At 48.2% G+C, this 14,153-nt stretch overlaps 2 protein-coding genes across 5 annotated transcripts in view; one reads left to right on the forward strand and one right to left on the reverse strand.

Annotated features, from left to right (window-relative positions):
* Window positions 1-7,780: 7,780 nt before the first annotated feature.
* Window positions 7,781-10,093, reverse strand: LOC102925264 (RNA polymerase I and III subunit D). Of its 3 annotated transcripts, none has more exons than XM_076560198.1 (3): window positions 9,932-10,093; window positions 9,144-9,594; window positions 7,781-8,333 (listed from the first exon to the last, which is right to left on the reverse strand). In XM_076560198.1, exons 2-3 carry the CDS (start codon window positions 9,167-9,169, stop codon window positions 7,958-7,960), a joined length of 402 nt encoding a protein of 133 aa, XP_076416313.1. In that variant the 5' UTR covers window positions 9,170-9,594; window positions 9,932-10,093; the 3' UTR covers window positions 7,781-7,957. The 3 variants fall into 3 exon arrangements, with proteins under 3 accessions (XP_076416313.1, XP_076416312.1, XP_006979694.1); XM_076560197.1 differs by having other exon boundaries at window positions 9,144-9,679; XM_006979632.4 differs by lacking the exon at window positions 9,932-10,093 and having other exon boundaries at window positions 9,144-9,824.
* Window positions 10,094-10,236: 143 nt separating this feature from the next.
* The window catches only part of Lnx2 (ligand of numb-protein X 2), a 66,581-nt gene continuing 62,664 nt past the window's right edge, over window positions 10,237-14,153 (forward strand). Inside the window, exon 1 of one of the 2 annotated variants that reach the window (XM_006979633.4) lies at window positions 10,237-10,411. The gene's annotated coding sequence lies outside the window, so the exon portion shown is untranslated. Of the gene's footprint in view, window positions 10,431-14,153 lie in introns of both variants that reach the window. The other variant, XM_015998275.3, reaches the window with a different exon arrangement.

Here is a 14,153-nt window from a genome sequence, read left to right on the forward strand (position 1 = left end):
AATTTCTCAATTGAGGTTCCCTCATCTCAGATGACTATAGGTTGTGTCAAGTTGACATAAAACCAGCCAGGACAATGACCAATGGTAGACAGTTACAGTGACATTATGGAAGGACAGGGTGACCAGCCCATAGAGAAGAAGACACAGCCTGTGGACACCATTAGTGCAACCACCATTAACTGGCTTGACCAACGACCAATACAAGATATGCCATCTGAGAGTGTGTACCCACTAGGAACTGTGCTAAGTGTTTTAATTCATTTATTCTTTATAATAATCCTACCAAGTGAGTGTTATTATTTACCCAGTTTACAGATAAAGAAGCCAGAGATTCAGAAGAGCCTAGTCATTAACCCATATTCACAAGCTAGGAAGTAGCAGAGCCACCAGGCCTTTTCTCCTTAGAGTTCTTACTCTTTGCCCTGCTATAATACTGCCCTGAAAAGGGAAAGAAACCCAAGCTCACATAAGCTAAGCAAACTGGCTGTCTCGTCCTCCTTAGATATTCTAGGGCACTTTGATTTTCTCATGAGCTCTTTATGTAGATCCTTTCTTTTTTCCTTTCTTTGTTGTGGAATATTAGTTGAAGATGTGTTTCATTTGTTTATGCCATGGAACATTTGTTTAATGATGCAAAGATGTGTTGCATTCTTTTATGTTGCATTTCTTTAGCTCTGTGAAGCTGTGATACTTTGCCTGTCTAAAACACCTGATGGTCTAATAAAGAACTGAATGGCCAAAAACTAGGCAAGAGAAAGGACAGGCGGGGCTGGCAGGCAGAGAATAAATAGAAGAGAAGAGTAGAAAGGAGAGAGAAAAAAAAAGAGAGAGAGAGGACATCAGGGGTCAGCCACCCAGCTACTCAGCAAGCCACAGAGTAAGAAGTAAAGAAAGGTATATAGAATAGAGAAAGATAAAAGCCCAGAGTCAAAAGGTAAATGGGATAATTTAACTTAAGAAAAGCTGGCTAGAAACAAGCCAAGCTAAAGTCAAACATTCAGAAGTAAGAATAAGTCTCCATGTGTGTGATTATTTGGAGCTGGGTGGCAGGCCCCCAAAGAGTAAAAAAAGAAAAAAAAAAAAACCACTTCATTTTTCCCCTCTTACTTCTCTCTCTCTCTCTCCTTTCTTCCTTTCCTCTTTTTGAGACAGGGTCTTTCTATGTAGCCCTAGTTGGTCTAGAACTCGCTCTGTAGACCAGGCTGGGCTCAAACTCACAGATCCCTTCCTGCCTCTGCCTCCTGAGAGAGCTGGGGTTAAAGGTATGTGCCAGCATGCCCAGCTGGGGCTTTCCTCTCATGCAGGTAGAAAAGGTTATTTACTAGCAATAGGAGTTATTGACTAAGGCATACATATGGTCTATTTTATGCAATTTATGCTCACTGGCCTAGATTGAGGTCTGGCTTCCAACCAACATTCCAGATACCTGGCACCGTACCAGGTACCCATCTGCTACAGATTTTTCACTCCTTTCTCATTTTTAAGTGTGGGGAAGATTTTGAATGTTCCAGCAGAGTCTTCATTTCTTTTTGAAGAGAGGAGAAATCCAACCCACCTATTTTTGATTGTTATGTATATTCTATTAATAGAGATGCTATTTCAGAATGGCTTTTTAAAAAAGTTTTAACAAACTGGGAACCGACCATACTTCTTTACAGTGCTCTCTGGGGCTAAAGGACTCACAGAAACCACTGAGTTTCTGTTTGTTCCAAAATTTTCACTCATGAAGACACATAAACCAAGCAGTTCATTCATATTATAATAGTCACAATAATCACACTAATATTGATAGACAGGATGCATTTATTGCCTGCCTCTCTGTGCATTAGAAACTAAACTGCACGCAGGCCAACTCGTTTCCTGCTATAGCCCTGTGCTCAATAGTTATTTAACAAGTGAATAAAATGTTCTTTATATTTTGAAGACAAGGTCTTGCTGTATGAGGCAGGCTGGCCTCAAACTCTCCATCTTTCTGCCTCAGCTTTGCAAGGGCTGGGATTAGCTTTGTGTGCCACCATGCCCAGCTCAACTGTTTCTTTTGAAGAAAGCAGCATGGTGCCAAGAGGCAACAGCAGTCAGCTCACTTTCCTGACCCTCTCTCTTCCTGGCCCCAGTTTTTACACCTGGAAGCCCTGGATCGCATCCTCTTTAAAAAGACGCCAATTATTCTGACATGGTTGTCAGGGAGATGGATTTAGAGCAGTTGACTCTTTTAACTCCTGCTAGTAGGATAGATCAGGGTAGAGGTAAATCTTGCCTTACTGGTTTTTGGGTGTCAGGGAGTGGCTGGGGAGCCTCAGAGTAAGTGAACACGGATACAGGCCCCAGAGAAGTCTGTATCTTTACCAGGATACAGAATCTCTTTCTTTTCTACAAGTTTCTTGTATCCATTGTTCTCAAGTCTCCAGTCCTACATCTATGCTGCACTATTAAATGGTCTGAACTCACAGCTGTCTCGACTGTTCTCTGCCACTCACCCATTCTGCACACAGATATGAAATGCAAAACCACCATTTATGGCATACTCAAGACTCATTACTGCCCCCTTGCCTTTGGTGGGGGTGTGGTGTGATATTTTGTCTGTGTTCTGACCAATAAACATTGCCTGGAGAACAGAGGGTGGAGTTAGCCGCTAGTTAACCATAGAGGTCTGTACAGATGGGAGGCAGGAAGTGATAAAGCCAGGCAGACAGGATCTCAGCCCTGTTGGTCCAAGGATTCAGAGAGGTAAGAAGTCTCTGGTGACTGCTGCTCTGCTTCTCTGATCTGAGCTTTTACTCCTGGTTTTTATTGATAAGATTAAATTAATTAGGATCAGGCTTCAGCGGTGATCAAACCTTGGGCCTATACACACTAGGGCAAGAACTCTACCACAGAGCTACAAGTGAAGTATCTCCTTTTTGTGTGTTGAGCATGGTCTCAACCAGTGGCCCAGGCTGTCGGTGAACTTGAGGCCCTCCTACTTCAAACCTACTCCCAAGCAGCAGGGGTGGCAGGTACGAGAGTGGGGCCAGCGAATGGCTCCTTTGTACTGGAAAGAGGAAAGCCATACACCTTGGAGCATTGATACTTCTTTCACAGGCCACTAGCTTCAGTATTCAAAGAGTTCTGGAAAGCAGACGACACCTGCCTGCTGTCCTCAGCACCCAGGACAGACAGCAGCTGCCAGAGGAGGTGGGTGCGTGGAAAGAGCGGTTAGCTCAAGCCTGTCTCCTCTGTTCCGTTCTGCTCCGAACTTACCTACGCAACACTAGCGGTCTTCTCGTTCACATGAACACCTCATTTGCCCTGCCCCAAGCCACAGAAGGCTCCCGGGAATGACTCATTAGACTCTTGTTTCCATCGTTTTCCAGGATGGTGCTATTAGGTGAAAACTTGCTGTGTAGACAGTGAGGTCCAGTGTGGGCTGGGTGTGATAAGCATTTCATCCTTGAAATAAATGGACCCACACAGCAGCTGGGTCACAACCTTATGAAATCTACAGCAGCAAAAGAAAACACAGTAGTAAGAATTTGACCTGAAAAGAGGTAGATCTGGAGTTATTACAGGTCTTTGAAAGCAAGCTGATGGATCTGGAGCAGCTCTTGGGGGCTCCATTGGAAGGATGTTCCAGAGATCACCTGAATTTATAAAAGAAGTTAACAAAAAAAAAAAAAAAAAAAAAAAAAGACCTTTGTCTAAGACATGGAAGACCATAATCTTTTTTAAAAGAAATATAGTATTTCTATTAGCTGAGTATGGTAGCACACAACCTTTAATCCCAGCACTCAGGAGGCAGAGGCAGGTGGATTTCTGTGAATCTGAGGACATCCTGGTCTACATAGTGAGTTCCAGGACAACCAGGGCTACACAGAGACCTTGTCTCAATACCCGCCACCAAGTATTTCTTTAACTAATTTTTTTTCAATATATTTTGATCATACTCTTTTCCTTCCCCCTGGAGACTATCATCTTAATAAATGAGCTGAAAAGGGGAGGTCAATCATGGGCCAAAGAATCCGATGTACTTTCCTATCTCTTAAAATGCAGGATGCTCTGGGTCACAACTAAATGGATCACTTTTTATGTAGACACTTTTTCTTCTCTACAGAGATACTGCACAAACCTGTATTACATCAATTAGGGCACTTAGATGTTACTGCTATATGTAATTTAGAACTAGTTTGTAAAGTGCTTTGAAAATGGCAAGTGCTAAGCCAAATACTCAGAATTATTAGATATTCAAAGCCTTTGGTATGTAGGTATATTATTTAATGACTGGCTCTTTAGAGGGCACAGGATTTTACGGCTGAACAGAACTTCTGATCTGAATCATTAACACTGCAGTGGTTTGAATGCAATGTTATTAGAGAGTAAGTCTGATAGTGAAGTCTTTCCCCCAGTTTATATGAATAAAAATGATCCAAGTCCAAGTCTGTCTCCCAAATTCTTCTTCTTCCTTTCTTTCACGGCCTTGGCCTGGAACTCACCCTGTAGACCAGGCTGCCCTCACAGTCAGCTCTACCCGCCTCTGCCTACGGCACTAAAGCTGTGCACCAGCACGCCCAGCCCTCAACCTCCTTCAGACCCTACAGACGCCATGCAACAATTCCTTCTACACATACGGGACTCCTGGTTACCCTGGTTTCTCCCTTCACCAACCTGCCTCCTAGAGACGTTTTGTGGGAACCTGTTTGTGGCCACCCTAAACAGATTCAGACTGCACGTCACAGGATTGGAGACACTTAATCCTTCACTGCAATGCAACTGTGAGATGTGGCAGTCACTAGGGGACACACTTTCTGTGTTCTTACATTGTCCAGGATTCCTTACTTGGAGATGGCTTTTCTAGACCCTCACCACTCTAGGATTTCCTTTATCTTTGACCGTGACTCTGAACTCTCATCAACCCTGCTGCCACCTAACGTACTCTTCTAATGGCTGAGCGCATTTTATCTCTGGGACACTCAAAGCAAGCCATTCCTCAGCAAGGTCCTCTCCTTTGACCCCAAGTGAATGCTAGCCACAGCCTAGTGGCCTCTGTGCTAACTCCAACATACCTTTCCCCACAACTGCTCGGCTGACTTAATATCACTTTTCCTGGCTTCCACAGCTCCACTTCCCAAAGAATTTACTATCTCATCAGCTATTCTTTTAGCCACACTTTACCACAGAGGTTGCCCAAGGCTTGGGTTGTCTTTGTTGACTGACAGCTTTATGATTAGGAGTCACAAAGCTTATTTTCAGCTTCGATTTCTTCCATGGCCCTCAACTCATGACTACAATATTCTAAACAGAACGTGTGACTTCTTTTAAGCTCCTATTAATAACTGGACCCAGCCCTAGATGGAAGCTGGAGTCATCTGTTTCTGTGACTTCTACATCCCATTCCTGAGGATTTCACCCTTCTCCCCATTGTTAGATTAATGCTGCTCTGGGCCACCTTGACTCTTACAAATTATCTGGGCTTCTAATCTGACCTTGCTACATCTACTCCATCATCCCACACTGTAATCAAAGTAATATATCACTCTTGTCCCCCGTCTTCCCCTGAATCCAGAGAATGGGCCCTTCTTCTTGCCTGTGCTATTAAAACATGCAAATCTTTTAGTTCTCCAGCCTTTAGCTTCTACTTCAGGACCAGTTCATGTTCCCCTAACTCCCCAGCGTACAATTTGCTCTCCACACTACAGAGCTTCTTCCTTCCTTCTCTTTATCTCTGGAAGGCCTTCCCTGATTTGTGCCCAAAGCAGGTACTTCTCAACTTCCTTACAGAATTAAATCTTCAATTCCTACTGTAAGCCAGGTGTGGCGGCGCACGCCTTTAATCCCAGCACTTGGGAGGCAGAGGCAGGCAGATCTCTGAGTTGGAGGCCAGAGTGAGTGCCGGGACAGCCGGGCTACACAGAGGAAAACAGAAAAGTTCCTACTGTTGCTATCTGTTCTCAAGGCCTGGCACAACGCAGGCTCTCAGTAAGTACAAAACTAACTTTCAAAAAAGCGGGTCAAGTGTGGGAAATATAGGCTCTTGGCAGGGTAGAAGAGGTCAAATTTAGCTACAAGTTTCCATATCTTAAGTACATCAGTGATGGTTCTGAGGCAAGTTCTTCTATGTATATTTAGTCTGGTCTTCAACTTGTAATTCTCCTGCTTCCGTCTCTTCAGTGCTGAGATTACACGCATGCACCATCATCCCCAGCAGACAAGGAAGTTTTGACCGAAGAGACAATCATCAACGAAGACCCCCAAAGCACAAAGCACTAGAGAATGAGGTGACTGGGCTCAAGGGCTACAGATATTTAGGGCAAATGAAGTCACACTCGGGTAGGATACTTACAAGACAGGACTGAAGAGATAAACAGAATAACTCTTGGATGTGATATGCTTTGCTAATATTTTAAGTTTCCAAAATGTCATTTCTTCCATACAGAATTCTCCTCCTCCAAATTCTGATTATCATATAGTATCTCTTCTGGGCTCTAGTTACACACCTGCCTAAGGACTGAAAATGTTACCTGGTAATTCCAGTTTTCCAGTAATTAAAATTGGGGCTGGGGAGACAGTTCAGTTGGTAAAACACTTGCTGTGAAAGCAGGAGGACCCGAGTTCAATCTCTAGAACCCACATAAAGAGGATGGGTAGGGGCAATGTAGGCCTGTAATCCCGGGGCTCAGGAGATAGACACAGGCGGGCCCCTGGGGCCTTCTAGTGAGGTAGCCTAGCCTAACTAACAAACTACAGGCCAACGAGAGGTTCTGTCTCACACTTAAGGTAGGGCTGGAGTAATGGCAAATGCCCTTAATCCCAGCATGTGGGAGATTAAGGCAGAGGCAAGTGGATCTCTGAGTGTACAGAGTCAGCCAGAGCTATTTAGTGAGACTGTTTCAAAACAAACAAAAATAGGTAATTCTGAAGAACCATCCTTAAGGCTAACTGTTCGAGTTATATGCACATATGTATCCACAAGAACATGCCCACACAAAACAAGAAAGTGTTTGGTTTACTCGTCATAACTCTATTTTATTAGTACTCTGGAACTCAAACAGTAAACTGCTATCTATCCTACAAATGTTACAAAGATGGCGCTTGATACCAATTCAAATTCTTGTGAAAAATTAAAATTCTCAAGTCCTTCAAATTATCCTCACCCTTACGCAGTCTACCAATCACATGAAAGGATGCATTCACAGTAATAAAAACCCAGGGCTGGCGAGATGGCTCAGTGGGTGAAGACGCTTGCTGTCAAACCTGACAACCTCTGGGTGGATCCCATGCGGGAGAAAGAGAATTGACTCCCACAAGTTGTCCTCCGACTTCCATCTGTGTGTCATGGCGTGCTTGTGCACACACACACACACACTAAGGCAAATGTAAAAACATCAAGTCCCTCTGGCAACCTTCTTCCCGGCCTCTTTTTTTTTTTTTTTGGTTTTTCGAGACAGGGTTTCTCTGTGTAGCTTTGCGCCTTTCCTGGAACTCACTTGGTAGCCCAGGCTGGCCTCGAACTCACAAGAGATCCGCCTGGCTCTGCCTCCCGAGTGCTGGGATTAAAGGCGTGCGCCACCACCGCCCAGCTTTCTTCCCGGCCTCTTTAACTACAGTCTGCAGGATTATGTTCTATTTCATCTCCCCTTTCCTCCGTCTTTGAACCATACAGAAATGAACGGCCCTTTTAATATCCATGATCAAAACCCTCAACTTGGCCCAATTATCTGTTTGTTCACTTTCAGCGTTGGTTCAGTTAAGGGGTGGCACCATCCTTGGGGATCACCTAGGTGCAAGGAAGAGAAACCACTCAAACTAGTTTAAACAAAAGAGAGAATTTATTAGGCAAATATACTTGCAGAGATTCCAACAGCTGGAATGGGTCAACAGCTGGAACCACACCTTCTACAGGTCAGAGCAGGCTGCAATCAGACTCTAGTCCTGGGTTCTGCACCATCATGAGGGTGGTCCTCCTTGTACCCTGCATGAGGGACTAGAATGTGGGTTCATTTCTGCTTGCCTTTTGATCTTTATAATCCTTTATGCTGGCCTCAAACTTGTCAAGCACATGCTGGCAGACATTCATGAGCTCATTCAGGCCTTTCTGAAACGGATCAACAGCTGGAAGTGTACCCCGGGTCTGAATTCGCAAATTAATTTTGCTCTCTGAAGGATGGGTCGTAGTGTAACCACAAAATTCCACTTCTGGGTTCTTCATGATCATGTACCGCAGAGAATTTCCTAGGGTATGGTCCTCATCGTGCAGTACAAACGTCACACACTGTCTATCTGTTCCAGCTGCCTGGACCATTTCCAAGGCTGTCTTCCTCTCGCCTTCAGCCATTGAGGTCTTCAGTCCTGATATTTTTCTACACACATATTGTTTTGTAAGAATGAGATCATACGGAATATTGTTTTGTGATTATCTTTTTAAGACTCACTACCTCATTTTCCTGCCTCCACAGTTTCTATCCTTATTTAACTCCAGTTTCTCTCTACTCCAGTTGACTGCCCACAAGGGGAGTCATCTCCGGGGGAAAAAAAAAAAGCACAAAGTTAAATGTTTGTAAAAATCTTTCTTTGAATAGAGCAAAAGAAAGGGGCAGAGTTACAAAAGGGTAGGCCCTGCTGGAACATGAAAAGGGAGTTGACAGGCATAAAAAACACGATTACTTTAGCATAAAAATGGCAACCACGAGTTATCAAGGTGGCAGGCAGGCTGTTACGGCTTCCACTTGAAAGAGGCAAGGAAACTAGTGAGAGGAAGTGAGGAGTTTAACAGGAGGGAGAATTTGGCGGACAGAGAGAATTTGCGAGCAGTCTGCACAGAGCGGCGTTGCAGTAACTCTAGCCGACTCAACACGCCAGCAGCGCCCGGTGCGCGACCTTACACGAGGCAGTTCTAATGGGGGTGGCAGTTTGGCACTGAGAGCTGGATCCCCAACTCCTCTCCCCTCCCGGGGGGCCAGTGTCCCTCTGAGCTCTTCTGTATAAACAGACCCGCGGCTTCTCCTCCCTCTTCCCACCCCGGCCCGGCTCGACTCTCGATCCTCCCCTTCCCCAGCGCCTCGGGTCGGGCCCAGCCGCCCCACCGGGCCGCAGCCGGCCGCGTGCCCTTCCGCTACCCGCTTCGCTGGCCGGTCCCGCCGCCCCGCTCCACTTTTCCCCTCCCACCTTACCTCTCCAGCTCCTGATCCTCTTCCATCGCGGCTCCAGGGGCTCCTCAGGTGGTGCTGGCGAAAAACGACCTCTTCCCCATGTCGCGACAGACGCCGGCGGAGCAGGAAGGAAGAAACCACCGACGGAAGGAGCGGAGGACGGAAGGAGGGGGGCGGAGCCGCAGCGGCGCGGCAGGGCCCGGCCTGAGGGGCGGAGCGAAGACAGGGCCCGCCCCCCCAGGCCACGCCCCTGTGCGGGCCGGACCGCTCACCTGGACCTGCGGAAGCTGGGCGGCCGCGGAGCACCGGCTGTCCCGGTGTGCTGGCCCGGAGCGCTGCCCCTCGCTGTCGCCCCGGGACGCCTGCTATTTAGGATCGGAGCTGGGCCCCTGCTCTGCTAGACCCTCCAGGGACGGGACTGCCCCGGGGCTGGAGTCCTCAGGAGCCTTTCTTTCCTAGGGCACCTTGCAACCTTGAAAAAGCAGAGACTCGTGTGCGGAGATGACTTTCCTGGCCATACTGTGGCTTACGGCGGCGGCGGGCATTCTTTTTTCTCCCTGGGGTGCAAATGTACATTTCCATCAGGTGCAAGGGCGGCGTCTGTCTTTCTTTTGGGAGAGAAATGTGACTTTGGAGCACCGCCCCCCTTCCTTAGGCGCTCACGCCTACCCGTGGTGGACCTGCGGTTCCTTTCCCCTTTGATCCCACGGAACCGCCCTTCCCTGCCCCTCAGGTGCGTCCTCCCAGCTCCCACCTGACCCCGGCCGGGCTGGGTCCCCGCCCCACCCCGGCTGTCCGCTCGCGCACACCTATACGTCCAGGCGCCCCGCGCCACCTGTTCGCCCTCAGCCCGGTCCCTCGGCCCTCCCCTCCTCCAGCTGTCCCACGCCCGGCGTGGCGCTCCGAGGGTGCACGCAGACACTTCCCGAGCGTCTCCTCGGTGTCAGTCTGGAGGGAGAATCCGGCCGGGAGCGATGGCGGAGGGCGGAGCGCGCTCACTCTAACTCGGGCGTGATGAGCAGGGCCGACCCGGCCCCTCGAGCGTCTTGATTGGCCGAGCTGCTCAGGGCCCGCCCTCGGTCCCGCCTCCCTCCTCCGTTGATTGGCTCAGGTGCGTGTCGGGTTGGGCCCGTGCGCTCGCCCCCGAGGGGAAAGGCAGCAGGGGCGGTTGAGAAGTCTTGGCCGGACTTTGCTCCTCGCCAGGAAATCGGCGGCGGTGAGTCCCGGCGGAGCGGAGCCGGGCGGCGTCCGCGTCAGCGCTCCCGCGGGGAGCCCGCCGCTTTCCCCGAGTGAGTTACTTCGCCTCAGGTGCGGGCGGTGACGGGGTGTGGCGTCGGGATAGGGGGACCCCCACCCCCCGGGGAACCGCTGGGGGCCGCGTGGAGTCCGGCCCGGCGCGGGTGCCGGTTCCGGGCGCCGCGGTGCGGTTCCGCGCGGCGCTTGCTTTTGAAGGCGGGGAGCTCCGGGGGAAGAGTTCTCGCACTTGGCGTCTGCACGTTGTCGGGAGCCGAAGCGGCGCTAGCTAGCTGCCCTCTGGTTTTGTTCCCTGGAAGGGATGAGCAGAGAGAGAGCCTCCTCCCCGCCCCAGCCTGTTGCGGGAGAATTCTCACCTTTCCCTTCAGGCTAGAGACAGATTTGACGTGTTTCGGGGGGAAGGGGAGGATCGTTTCCAAAATATGCATCTCGGGTTGGAAGCATTTGCTGGCTTTTCAAAGCTTTCTGCCACGTTTCACGCAAGGACTTTTAAATGGAGTGTTATAGTATTCCTGTTTACATTTAAGATTGTGTCTTTGCCAGAAGCCTAAGGACGCTTCCGCGTGGCTTTATCGAATCGATTTTTCTTCTCTTACTATGTAGCCCTGGCTGGCCTGGAACTCACGGAGAGATCCGCCTCCCTCTGCCTCCTGAGTGCTGTGGGGTTAGAATAGACGTGCGCCCCCACTCCCCGCCAATTAAAAACAAAACAAAACAAAAAACAAACAACAACACAGAAACCAATGGCAAGGACAGTTGGAGGAATCTGTGAGCTCCAGTTTATCCAAACTGCCTTCACTTTAAGAATGTCACATTCTTGTAGTCACAGTACTTAGCGGTTGGCCTCCTTCCCAGGACACATTTTGCTTTTTCTCTAGCCGGTACAGTGACACAGCACAGACGAAGTTGGATCTCAGTAGGTCAATTCTGTTTGCTCCCATAGATCTGAACACCCTCCCCCACACCTTTGGACAAAAGGACTTTGGCAGGTGAAGAAGGAAGGTGGGGGAATCTAGTGTCCTATTTGGCAGTTGGATCGTTGTTGAGCCAGAACTAACAAGGTTTTGCCATTTTAGCCTGTCCAAATTCCACGTGAGTTTTCCCATAGGGGTCAAATGTAGGCCATGTCGGAACAGCACTAAAATCACATTGCTTTTAATTCAGTCCACTGTTCAATTCTAATTCTGTATTTTGTTCCTCTCCTCTTCAAGTCTGAACCTTTTCATTGTGTCTACATTTAGCCACTCGGAGTCTACAGCATGCCGGGCGTTGGTTGGAAGAGATCATTTCTTGACCAACCTTGCTAAGGGTCCATGTGTCTCTTGGTCCACTAGTTCTACCTCGGAGTATTTTGAACAAAGTGATGTGGGAACTTAAAAGTACTTCTGCCTAGAATGTGTCTGAGAAATCCTAGGCAGTCTGCAAATTGGTATGGGCTTTCTCCAGGAACATCCTAAATGCGTATGTGTAGAGAATGTGACATTTCTGCTGTGCACATGGCTAATCTGAAGGGCATAAAGTTTGGGGTTGAAGTAATGGTCAGGGCTGGTTTGTTGACCATCTTGGGGTTCATGGCACTTTCTACAAGTGGACACATAGATATTTGCTGAAATGATAAAAAGAGAGGATTTTGTATAGCACATGAAGACATTTGGACTTCATCCAGTCCGTGGTAGTGAGGCGTTAATTTCAGCAGGTTAATGCTATGGTAAGATTTGTATTCCATAAAGCGGCAGGCTGGAGGGTGGTGGGGTCCAGAGGAGAGGTGAGAGAGAGGCTGGGGGCCCTGCCGTGTGGCCCCTGTGTGTGGGCTCTGGGACACACACACACACACACACACACACACACACACACACACGGGCAGCCTCTTGGTTCTTCAGCATCTTTGTCTGGTAGGATTTGGAAACCGGAAAAAAAGAAAACATGGCTACGGCTTAGACAAGGGCTTAGTAAGAGCTTAGCCAGTGCTGGCTGTCAGTCTGTGAAGAAAGCTGGTGTGGCATTCGGGAGGTATGGGCTAATACCCACAGGTGAGTGACTAGATAGCATTAATGAAAGGTGATTCCTGGTTTGTTTTGTTTTTTGTTTTGTTGTTTGTGAGACAGGGTTTTAATGTGTAGCTCTAACTGCCCTGGAACTCACTATGTAGACCCGACTGATCTAGAACCCACAGAGATCCTCCTGCCTCTGCCTCCCGAGTGCTGGGATTAAAGGTGTGCGCCACCAAGCCCTGACTCCTGCTTTTTTTTTTTTTTTTTTTTTTTTTTAATTTGGGGCACGGGTGTGGACTAGTCAAGCTGCTCACGGAGCCAGAAGAGGGGTCAGCTTCTTTCAGTTGACTTTAGAATTACTATCCCATCCGAGTTTTGATTCCCTAACATGAAGGGAATAGTCACAGTACCTGTTCAGTAAGGTTTGAAGATCAAATGAAATTGCGCATGTAATGCCCTTGACACAGTGTGGTGCAGTCCAAGCACTGAATAAATATTAGTTGTTCCTTTAATGACAACACTATTAGTGAGATAGGGAATGTTGGAGGCTTGAGAGGGAACAGTTGAAAACACCTGACGGAGCAGTGAGAGGAAGGTCCGCTTGGGATCGAACTTGTGAGGTGCTTGCTACGTGGGTGATTGACAGGTCAGCTGTGCGTGTCGGATAGACATTGCCAAGAGAAGCCTGGAAAGAAGGGAGAACGGAAGAGAGCTTGCAAAAAGCCCTTTGGGGTGTGTGGGAAGCTCTGTGTGAGATCTGGGGACAGGGGAGGCAAATTTTGGGGAGAAGGGGAGGTGGGGTAGAGCAGTGAGGTGTTAACATGGTATGGCAGGTGTCGGAACTGCATACTTGAGCTGGGCATGGAGGCACCCCTGTAATCTCATCACTCCAGAGACTCTGATTCAAGAAGATTGCCATGAATTTGAAGCCTGCCTATTGGGTGCAAAGTGAAATCCTGTCTTTAAATATCACAAAGACAAAATAACAAACCCCAGCAGCATTTGGGAGGCAGGGCCAGGCTGATCTCTAAGACTTTAAGGCCAGCCAGAGCTACATGGCTAGACTCTGTCCTGCTACTCCTACCCCGCCAAATTAGTCTTGGTCGTCATCAAAGGAGAATTCCAGGTTCCTACAGCCTGTTGGCTCCGATTGCTTCTCTTTCTCTGCGTTCTGCTCATCACTGTCCCATTTGCCATCTGATGACCCAGATCCTTCTTACTCTGCAGAACTGTGTGACGGTTTCCCCCTGCTTCCTGAGCTGCAGTTCCTTCTAGATCTGCCTTCCTGTAGAGAAGGATGGGAGCAGGGGCCGAGGTTTGACTGCATACGTTCACTTAAACGGTGATGCTGGCTGAAGAAATTACACACACACACACACACACAAGCTCACTCATGCATACACACACACACACACACAAGCTCACTCATGCATGCACATACACACACACACACACACACACACACACACACACACCTACACACACCCCTCATACATGGGATTGTAATTGTAGAGTTCTCCAGGTCTAAACTGGGCTGTTAAGGGGTCTAGAAGTTTCACAAAACAAATCTCCTTTATTTAGCTTTCCTGTCAGGTTTCTTTTCCTTAGGAAACAAAAACAGCAGAAAGATCTGAGGTCGAGTAAACTTGTGGGTGGGTTGGATCCAGGAGATGAGAGCTGTGAGCCGAATGAGGCGATATTCAGAGGACTTTCTCTAATACTCTGCTGCAGAGTAACACCCCAACCCGATTTGTGTGACTTGAGAAAAGCTAGGTATTATAGTTTC

Source organism: Peromyscus maniculatus, chromosome 23, assembly GCF_049852395.1.
Source record: "Peromyscus maniculatus bairdii isolate BWxNUB_F1_BW_parent chromosome 23, HU_Pman_BW_mat_3.1, whole genome shotgun sequence".
Taxonomy (NCBI): domain Eukaryota; kingdom Metazoa; phylum Chordata; class Mammalia; order Rodentia; family Cricetidae; genus Peromyscus; species Peromyscus maniculatus.

Coding starts and splice junctions, on each gene's coding strand:
- LOC102925264 (XM_076560198.1), bottom strand. CDS start 9,169: ATGGAAGAGGATCAGGAGCTGGAGAG. Junction 8,334..9,143: donor GAGGATCAGGAGCTGGAGAG/GTAAGGTGGGAG, acceptor ATATGTGTGTAG/AAAAATATCAGGACTGAAGA.